Source organism: Hemiscyllium ocellatum, chromosome 47 (assembly GCF_020745735.1).
Source record: "Hemiscyllium ocellatum isolate sHemOce1 chromosome 47, sHemOce1.pat.X.cur, whole genome shotgun sequence".
In the NCBI taxonomy this organism is placed as follows: domain Eukaryota; kingdom Metazoa; phylum Chordata; class Chondrichthyes; order Orectolobiformes; family Hemiscylliidae; genus Hemiscyllium; species Hemiscyllium ocellatum.
Genome location: NC_083447.1, coordinates 2,733,572 through 2,743,760, shown reverse-complemented (window position 1 = coordinate 2,743,760; position 10,189 = coordinate 2,733,572). Strand labels below are relative to the sequence as shown.

At 44.1% G+C, this 10,189-nt stretch overlaps 1 protein-coding gene across 4 annotated transcripts in view; it reads right to left on the bottom strand.

The window, feature by feature from the left end:
• The window catches only part of LOC132836571 (BRD4-interacting chromatin-remodeling complex-associated protein-like), a 128,024-nt gene continuing 117,835 nt past the window's right edge, over positions 1-10,189 (bottom strand). For all 4 annotated transcript variants that reach the window (XM_060855922.1, XM_060855923.1, XM_060855924.1 and 1 more), the window contains one exon: positions 1-7,642. In XM_060855922.1, coding sequence (XP_060711905.1) covers positions 6,480-7,642 — 1,163 coding nt within the window. In that variant the 3' untranslated portion in view covers positions 1-6,479. The remainder of the gene's footprint in view (positions 7,643-10,189) is intronic.

Here is a 10,189-nt window from a genome sequence, read left to right as displayed (position 1 = left end):
GGAACACTGCGAGGACAATACACTGTTTTCTGTGACCTCCCCCTGCAGGAATGTTAGGGTACGAGACACAGTTAGAAAGGCGAGGTTTTTGTGGTGTGTTGCGGTGTGGTGGGGGTGGGGGGGAAGAGGTGGGGGAGCTCGAGAGATTTTTCCGTATTTTTTTTGTTTCAAGGTAGAATTAATATCAGCTGAAAAGAGACAGTATCCCTTTAAACACCTGGACTTGTGTGTATTCGCTGAATCTGCCGACTCAGGAGTGTTCTAGTTAGTAGGACACAGGCGAATCGACAGCAATGAAGTGGTTGCTCACCCCAATAACAAAATACACGCACTCGGAATTAATGCTGATTTCTAATAGGCAACTATCACCCCAAACTTTTGCCTGAATTACAATCATAGTGGCACTAACATGAAATGGCACAATATACTCTGAATCTCACTAACACCCAACACCTCCACTGGGAGAACAGAGGCTTCTGGTTAAATACAGAGGCAGCTGTTCTTGGGCACTGAGGAATGACTGCATCCTGATCAAAGTTCCTGCGGACACAGCATGAAACTCAATCGTCGCTTCCCTTTTCATACACCCGCGGCGTCTCTGGAGAGATGCAACAACAGACATCCACCAGCCACAAATGAACAGCAAAGGCGGTCAATAAAATCAAACTGCAACAAAACTAATAACAGCTTCAGTAGTCTGACGAGGCAAGTTCTGGATTGAAATAGTCTAGAGAGAAGGAGTTCCTGACAATAAGTGGTTCTGAGGGGGGGGGGGGGGAAGAAGTCAAACAAAACTTGAAACTAGAATGGGATCGGTCTTTAATGGGTGGCACACATTTAGGAAGGACTATTGACTATCTTTGTTGGAAAGAGAGAAGCAACATTGGAGATGACTATTTTTGCTACTGCTTTCCAGAACAGAATTTTCAATCAAAAGTGGCTTATGTTTGAATTAAGGAGAGAACTTGGGTGATCACTGGAGAGAGCAAACCCTGGACTGTCCAGGCAATGCCAGATGTGAACGTGCTCCATTCCGGAGTCTGTTTGAAGTTGGAACACGATGCAGGACAGTATAAGTACAGGAAATGTTCACAGGTTGGATATTTAAAATTACATCTTTGTATGGGATCACACTCCGAAGTTGGACGTTAATAAATGGGGGACCCCTTTGTACTTCAGCGATAAAAGATACAATTCAGCAAAGCTCTCAAATGGGAGCTCCACACACAGGGAGGATAACCATGTGCTTTCAAACTGCTGCATGCATCTAACCGTTAAACAAAAGCAATGTTGCCATTTTCAATTTCTCCACAAAACATAATTAAATTAAAGAGGTCACTGGATATCTCTCCAAAGCGCTACCATCAGTTTCTTCTGATGAAAATAATTCCCACTACACGGTCCCCAACAAACACTCCCACAACAGGGATAGCAAAGGGCTAGATACAGCATAAAGCTCTCCCAATACTGTCCCCATTAAATACTCCTAGGACAGGGAAGGGTTAAGTACAGAATTACTCTGCAGCATCCCAAACTGATAAAGGCAACAACAAACTCAAGTTTTAAAAATGACAATTAATGAACTCTGATAATAATTGGCACATTATTTTTCACAAATGGCACACAATGTGGAAGAGTGTAAATTCATGAAGATGTGAATGAAAAGGGAGGGAGGGATGAGAGGTGAACTGATTGGATGGAGGTGACGGGGGTTTAGGAAACTGAAGACTAACAGGAAAATGGAGGGAAAGAAACATTGAAGGGAAGGAAAGAAAATTATTTTTTAAAAAAAATTAAAACTAGAAAAGGTGCAGCATTCAGTCCACATTTTCAGACAGATTGGGTCTTAAGGTGGAAAACATTCTACATTTCATTGTAACTTTGCCAAAGTATTTACTCACGAATCCAACTCAAAAGGGGCCACAAAGTCCAATTAAGGACCAGGATTTAACAGAAGACAGTAGAGTTTACAGTCTGTCAAAGAGGACGGCAGGGAGGGTGGTGGGTGTTGTGGCACTGGTGAAGATTTGCAACTCTGATCCTAACTGATACAGCAACAGCACTATTTCTCCATCATGCTGCGCCCAGCCATCATGTTAAACACCCTCAGAATAGGGGATGCTTGTACGTTTAGCAGATATATCAGTAAATAAAATGTTGAAGACGATCCTGCAGCGCATGATTCTGAATCACTTATGTAACACACCCTTCCCCTCTCCTGCTAAAAGGCAGCTTTGCCCCTCTCCCCTAACCTAGCCCAAGCCCCACTGAAATTAGCTAACTCCATCCTGATCGACATTAACCCTGACAGCCTCAGTCCTTGGGCAAAAACAAATGATAATTGAGATTATAATACATAAATCTTGTGTTTCATTGGCACAGACTTTAAATTTAAAAGAAGGTGCAGGTCCTGCAGGATCCCAGCTCCTATCTTCTCCTATTGATAGGAGAGACGAACCTGGGCACCAAACAAGGTCAGAACCTGGTTCACGTGAGGCATTCTGCAGTCAAATAGCTTGTTGACACTTGCTGTCCAAGTTTTGCAAAAAGACCATTCCAATACAGAGCGAAAAAAAAGGATACCACCGCTGTTTAAAAAAAAGCTCAGGGTTCCATAATGAGGTTTATAAATAATGCTGTCATTTCATTAACACTGGAAATTGGGTCTGTTTGAAATCACAGACACTTAAAGCTGCCAAAATAAAAGGCAAAGTTTTGTATTGTTCTAACAGAAAAATGGAACATAACTTGGAGATTAAAAACAAAGTGCTGGAGAGATACACTATTTTTTCCAGCACCCTTTTTATTTCAGATTTCCAGCATCCACAATATTTTGCTTTTACATAATTTGGAGAGTTTAATTGAGGGAAAAAAAAAGGAATAAAGACTGAAGACGTGGACACAGTGTTGGCGCCGATCAGAATAATGAAACCATGCCCAAAAGTGTGAAGAAAATTAACATTCACAACAGTTCTTTCAAGAAATGAGTTTTCACAGTGGGGACTTCCAATCATTCAGTATTGCCCACTCCCCCAACTTGAAAATGGTTTAAAAGAGAGTACTGAAAGCCTAACAGCCAAATCATACATTTACAATTATCCTAACTGGACTCCAGCGCCTATTCCCAGGCAGGGTCTTCTTTTAAACTAATAGTTCATCTGAAATAAGCCTTTAAATAATCATCAACACTCAAAATTCTTCACTTCAATTTCTTTTTGTTTTAAAGTAAAACATTATGTATGCTGACCATCTGTGGAGCTGGTGGCAAATTAATATTGTATTTGAGGAGCTAACCAGGCTACCCTCAGTTTAACAGTTTATGTCCTTATATCAGGAATATATTTAACAAAAAAAATTCAAAATCTACACAGGGGTACTTCCCCGTGCGTTTTGGATGGGGGTAGGGGATGTGGTGTGTTGTCATGTAAGGGGGAAGAGAGAAGGAGAAACGCAAAAGTACAGATGAAGTACACACACACACACACACACACACACACACTCGGCAAGAGAAGCAACCACCTAGCCCCTACTGAAATTTACATCACAATGTCTCAATAAGTTTGCACAAACTCCTTTGAAAACATTTGAGAATTGAGGGATTTGCTAATCTCTTAAATCAACAGAATCTTAAATTAATTTACCGATCATAACGGCTATGTAAGTGGTGGAGTACGAGAAATTCCAGCGTTTCAACCTGTAAAGCAAATGTCTACTCCTAATGGGGGACATACAAACAAACAGGTGAAATGTCACAAAGGTGTGGTTGGCCACTGGGACCTGTAGGGTATCAGAGGGCCAGAAGATGTCAAGTCAGCTTGCACAGTCTGACAAGACAGACTGGGGCCTCTGATGACAATTTTTTTAATTAAAGTACCTCATATCATACTGGTGAACGGGCAGGATCCAACCCTGCTGCTGGCTGTTATAATCTCTCATGGAGAGACAGAGTGTTTAATTCTGTTGCCCCAGCAGTACTTGTTAAAGCAACAGGTAGCAGAATCCTGCATGTTTACACAAGTCCTGCTGTACTCACACAAGAACAATCATGACATCGAGATAACTTTCCTTTGTCAATTACCCTACTGGAGGCAACATCTGGGAACAACTTTTACTCCTTGTGTCTCTCTACGCCACGCAATTCTCAAGGGAAATTAAAGATGGACAGCAAACCCCAGCACTGACAACAAAACCCACAATCCCAGAATGAATAATAAAAAAAACAAGATTTTCTTCTCAGATGAAAATGTAACTCAGAACCTGCAGAAAGATCAACATCTCTCCTGAAACAGCCAATGCCATGATCTTGTTAAAATTACTTCCCCCACCCCATGCCCCAACTTACTTCAGAAAGCAAAATAAAAACAGGGATACTCCCTCCTGTACCTCGGAGTTGACCCTTTTTACTGTTGCACAACAATTGAAGACAGCAAAACACATTCAATTAGGAACCAGCAGAAGCCCAGCTCCTGGAATTCCCCCATCCCCTAGTCTGGCTGTATCCCTGAAGCTGACACAGTTTGACGTTAAGTTGACCAATCTCAATTCTGAAAGCAAATAAACCCACACGCTGCCCATTTCTAATTAATTTGTGATAAACAGCAATTAACAGAATTCATATTATAAATATATCAGAAAAATGCTTCAATTAACTTGCAGCTGACTTCCTACATTTCCCTTCCCAATTCTAATCCAGTCTTCCCCCTTCTGCCAGAGGTTATGCGCGTTGGCAAATTTTGCACCCTCCCCAGCAGAAACATATGGCCCTTCTTGAGTGTATCAATTGTTACGGAATAAAGCTTCCTCTGCGTGTGAGGCAGTGAGATACATCCACACTTGCTCCAAATCAGTGATAGCTCCAAAACATTCACGCAACCTGATATCACTTCAGTTTTCGAAACAAAACAGGAGAGTTTTAAAATTGGCCCCCCCCCAACCTACCCTAGCACTGCCCTGGGGTCTCTAGAAATTGTAGGTTTATCTGCAGCACGCTGATGGGAATAACTCAGGAGGGAAATTAATACAACATAAACCCAGACATTTTAACAGGCCATGAGAAGTTCCAGAAAAGGTGGTGAACTTGGAAAGACTGATCAACAGGAGGACTGTCAGGCGTGAAACTGAGATGATGGACATGTCAGGAAACCAAATGGAGTGGATCAGGGAGGAGGAATGGAGCTGTCCCAATAAAATCTCAGGGACACGCCCATGTGTGTGACACTGGGTAACCCTGGGTGATGTAACAAGACAATTTCTTAAAGCAGAGTGTTTGAGAGAGATGGGGGAATTCCGAAAACAGAGTCCTTTACCTTCATTCAAACTTGTGCAACCACAGAGTGACTGAATAGTCCCTCTATAGGCCATGGACTAGTCAGTTCCCTTAAGTCATGTGCCCAGAACAGCCAGGCAAAACCATAAATGCACAGGGGCCACACACTCAAACACTCTGGAAAAGTCATGGCTAGGTTGGTTCTGCACTATTCAGTGACCAACTGCAATACCAAAGGGGTCTTCACCAAACCATCCTACTGCCAAAGCCTGTAGTTACTTCAGTGGCTGAGGGGAGGAAGGGGGCATTTAAGAAGGAATTGAGAACTTAGGCAAGGCTGGCACTGAAGGGAATGATGCTACATATAAATGAGAGATTACAGCTCAGATTGTGTAGAGGCGGGGGGACATGGGAACTTGGATTGTGGCTCAAATATAGTTGCAGTATGTATCAATGCTACATAGGTCCCCTCCACCTATTCACAGAGATCAGCGTGTTATCACAGCTTTGACCTTCAGCTGATAACAAGGGCCAACATGACATTTGGCGGCAAGGAGAAAACCAGAAAGTTACATCCCAAGTCTACCTCCCAGGGTGGAGACAGGAGAAAATACAAGGTCCCATAGGAAGGAGGAGAAACCATTTCACACAAGTACTGGCACTTTTGACTCCATTACGGGTTGATGAATGTTCCCACAATCAGAACGATTGTGCACACTCCAAGGAAGACTGAGAAAACCATATGTATGTGGATTTGTTTTTTTTTGGTTAAGGTACATTGGTCAATCATCTAGTTAGCCTTTGAATTTATCACAAACCAACTCTTATGAATCACACCTTTAGGTTGCTGCACCCTTGAACTCTGAACTCAAGCAAGGACACAGGGCTCCCAAAAGGCAAACTGTGTTGTGCCTTCTCCCAGCCTCTGGCCCTTCCAAGCAACCTGCTAAAAAAACAGGTACAAGCTCCAATGTGAGAGTCGGCAATCTCATCACAGGTTACACTGGACGGTTATCACTGCATCTTTAACTAATGTTAAAAGCCTCAAGAATGCATTGAGAAAGATCTTTTTTTGTTTTGGATGCAATGCTTACAAAATACCACAACGGTAGGTTCACATAAAGGGATACTCTCTCTTTAATGAGCTGTGTTGTGGTTCCACAGCACAGACATCGTACCAATGTTGGGAAAAATACGAGTTGAACAGACTGAGTCATCTAGTGTAAGTTCTAGCTCCAAGGCCTCCGTTGTGATTGGGTGCAAGATAGCTGTCTGAGTGGGGAGTGGGGGAAAAGGGCGAAGAGTTCATTTCTGAGGAATTGTACGGAGACGACACTGGGTTTTGAGTGACTGACACGGACTGCGGTTGCCTCAAGTTCAGGATACTGTCAATAGCACTCTGCAAATGCTCATTGAGCGTGTCATCCTGAGGGCTGTCACTGGAGAAACTGGCATTGTCCATGTCGAACGACTCGGACTTGCTCCGCTTGGCAGGTGGGAGTGCCAGTTCCCAGGGCCCGTCCGGAGGGTCTGCTTTGATGATTAACTCGTCCTCAACGTCCGACAGTTCCTTCATGAGTCCCCCAGTGCCATCCTCGGCTCTTCCTCCAGGAGGCTCCTCCGATTTGGGAGGCAGGTGGTGTGTATGTGTTCGAGCCTTCCTACTGAAACTCGAGACCACTGCGCTCTCCTCAGGTCTGCCTCTTGCAGTTCTCACCTTTGGACTCTCTGCGGATTTGCAAGTGGCTATGACACTTTTGGAAGATTCCTCACACTTGGACACTGTTTCTCTCCTGCTGTCCTCCACCCTAACAGTCCCACCCTGAGATGGGGTCCCAGCAGTTCGATCAGCTGATAGTGACTGCACGTTCTCCCGATAAGTCTTGCGCGGTGGCAGCTTACAATAGTTGGCACTACGAGGTGGCTTGTTCTCAGCTGGGGGTGGCGTCGCGTGTTCGAGAGTCCCGTTCATCTGGCTGACGCTCGTTGCCACCAAACATTCGGTGCTTTTGATGACTGAGCTCGTGCTGACAGACTGATGGACGGGGTCAAGGGCAGTGTTGTGAACCACCTTACTAAGCCCTGCCTCCTGCTTGATCTTAAGCTTCAGCCCGATCCTGCTTCGAGCCTCGTACGTCTTCATCGGAGGCGGCCGACTTCGGGTGTGAAGAGTCTCGTCGTCACCGTCCTTGGCCCACGAGACGGAAGGTGAGGCTCCAGAGTGCTTGATGACCAACTTTGTCGGGTGGATCTGTGTGGCTGTTTGAGTACCGGGAGCCCGAGGGGTTTCCAGTGAAGCAGCTGAAGTGTTACAGGAGGGGGATGGAGAACAGGTAGCCAGGCTGTGGGATCTGGAGGAAGATGCCACATATTCATCTGCAGTGGGACAAGAAAATACAAGAAATTAAATTTGAACACTTTTACACTCACTTCTCCGTTATCATTCCCCTTCCCCTTCAGCAACACCTACTTAAATTTCTCATTATTGTTTTCAAATCCCTTGGCTGTGTCATAGAATCAAACGCCACGGCAAAGCATACATTATTACCCATCTGGTCTGTGCTGCCAAATATATATTATAGTCGAGAGTGTACTGCTGGAAAAGCACAGCAGGTCAGGCAGCATCCGAGGAGCAAGAGAATCAACGTTTTGGGCTGGAGCCCTTCATCCCGATTCCTGATGAAGGGCTCCTGCACAAAACGTCGATCTTCCTGCTGCTCGGATGCTGCCTGACTTGCGGGGCTTTTCCAGCAACACACTTTCGACTCTGATCTCCAGCATCTGCAGTCCTCACTTTCTCCATAGCCTTGAATGTTATGACCCTTTGAGTGCTCATAGAACATAGAACAGCTCAGCACAGTGGAGGCCTTTCGGCCCTCGAAGTTGTGGCAACCTCTTATCCAAACCAACTTACATATCCTCCATTGTATTATCTACCATGTGCCTATCCAAGAGTCGCTTAAATGTCCCTAATATATCTGACTACCACCACTGTTGGCAGTGCATTTCATGCACCCACCACCCTCTGAATAAAGAACCTACCTCTGACATTTGCTCATCCAAGTAATTTTTTTTAAAAAAAAGATTGTGAGGTTTCCCACCTCAAGACCCTCGCCACCCATTGGGCAAAATTGTTTTTCTTTAAATCCCCACTAAACCTTCTGTCTTTTACATGAAAATGATATGCCCATGTCATTCACCACATCATCCCTCCCTCCAAGTAATCTCTAATACCATACCTGTGGAGATATCTACACTTCTGTAATTTTTGGCATGTGGCTCAGTGGTTAGCAATGCAGCCTCCCAGCGCCAGGGACCCGGGGTTTGATTCCAGCCTGAGGTGACTGTCTGTGTGGAGTTTGCACATTCTCCCCATGTCTGCATGGGCTTCCTCCAGATGCTCTGGTTTCCTCCCACAGTCTAAAGATGTACAGGTTAGGTGAACTGGCTGTGCTAAATTGCCCATTGTGTTCAGGGATGTGTTAGTTAGGGGTAAAAGTAGAGTAATAGGATAAGGGAATGGATTGGGTGGGATACTCTTCGGAGGGGTGGCATTGAATTGTTGGGCCGAAGGGCCTGTTTCCACACTGTAGGAATTTTATGATCAAGTGACCTGAATCAGCCATTGGGCCTGAAGTTATGTGTTGCCCCAAGGTCTGAAATTTTCATCCTAAATGTCAATGTGTCTCTCCCTTTTAACACGCACCTTAAAATCTTTCTATTTTAACCTTTTAGCCACCTGACCCAATAGCTTCTCATGTGACTGTCAAACATCGTCTGATAAGTAGATCTGTGAAATGCCTTATAATGTTTTACGATGATAAAGATGTGATAAAAATGAAGGCAGCTTACCTACACTAGCTATACAGATGCTGACACAACTGTTGTGTAATTCAATCTTACTAAGTAATCAGAGAAGCAGAATCATTTTTCATTTTGGTCTGACAACTGCAATTTATTTTGTGCTTTGTTCAAGGTTTCAGTCCTTTGGTGAACTTTATGTTCAGCATTTCAGACATTCCAAATAATTTTGCGATAATGGCCAAAATAATTCAACAGACAAGATGAAGGAGATTTTCTCTTCAAAAACAAACAAAAGAAATCCCACTGAGCTGTGATAGTTTGTAAACTGCTGCCTGAGGTGTGGTGGGAGGATTCAATACTACATGGGGAGGTGATGGCCTCATGGTATTATCACTAGCCTATTAATCCAGAGACCCCAGGAATTTTCTAGGGACTCAGGTTCGAATCCTGCTGCAGCAAATGGTGGAATTTGAATTCAATAAAAATCTGGAATTAAGAGTCTAATGATGCCCATGAATCCATTGTCGATTGATGGAAAAACCCATATGGGTCACTAATATCCTTTAGGGAAGGAAACTGCCATCCTTACCTGGTCTGGCCTACACTTGACTCCAGACCCACAGCAATAAATGCTGGCTTAGCCAGCAATGTCCTCATCCCATGAATGAATATAAAAACAACTAACTTTCAAAAGGGAGTTCTATATCACCTTCAAAGAGTTAGCTCAGTTACAATGGGCCAAATGAGCTCTTAGTGCTGTAATCCTATATGGGATGAAATTAATGAAGATAACGGGCGTTTTACCCATTGGCTGGAGAGCTCCAAGACACCACTTTTGGTGAAATCCTGTTGCATTCAATCCTACTCATGCACTGGACATTAGAGGACCTTTTATCTTAGAATGAAAACTCCAAACACTCAGGATGTCTGGCGGATCTGAAGCCGGTGGCTCTATTCTTTGGCAGCACCAATGGGAAAGCTGCTTCTGCAAATACAGTGTCGGACAATGTGATGTTGGAAAAGCACAGCCGGTCAGGCAGCATCCGAGAAACAGGAGAGTCATTGTTTCAAGCATCAGCTCTTCACGAGGTGTTTCTAGCACCACACACTCAACTCTGA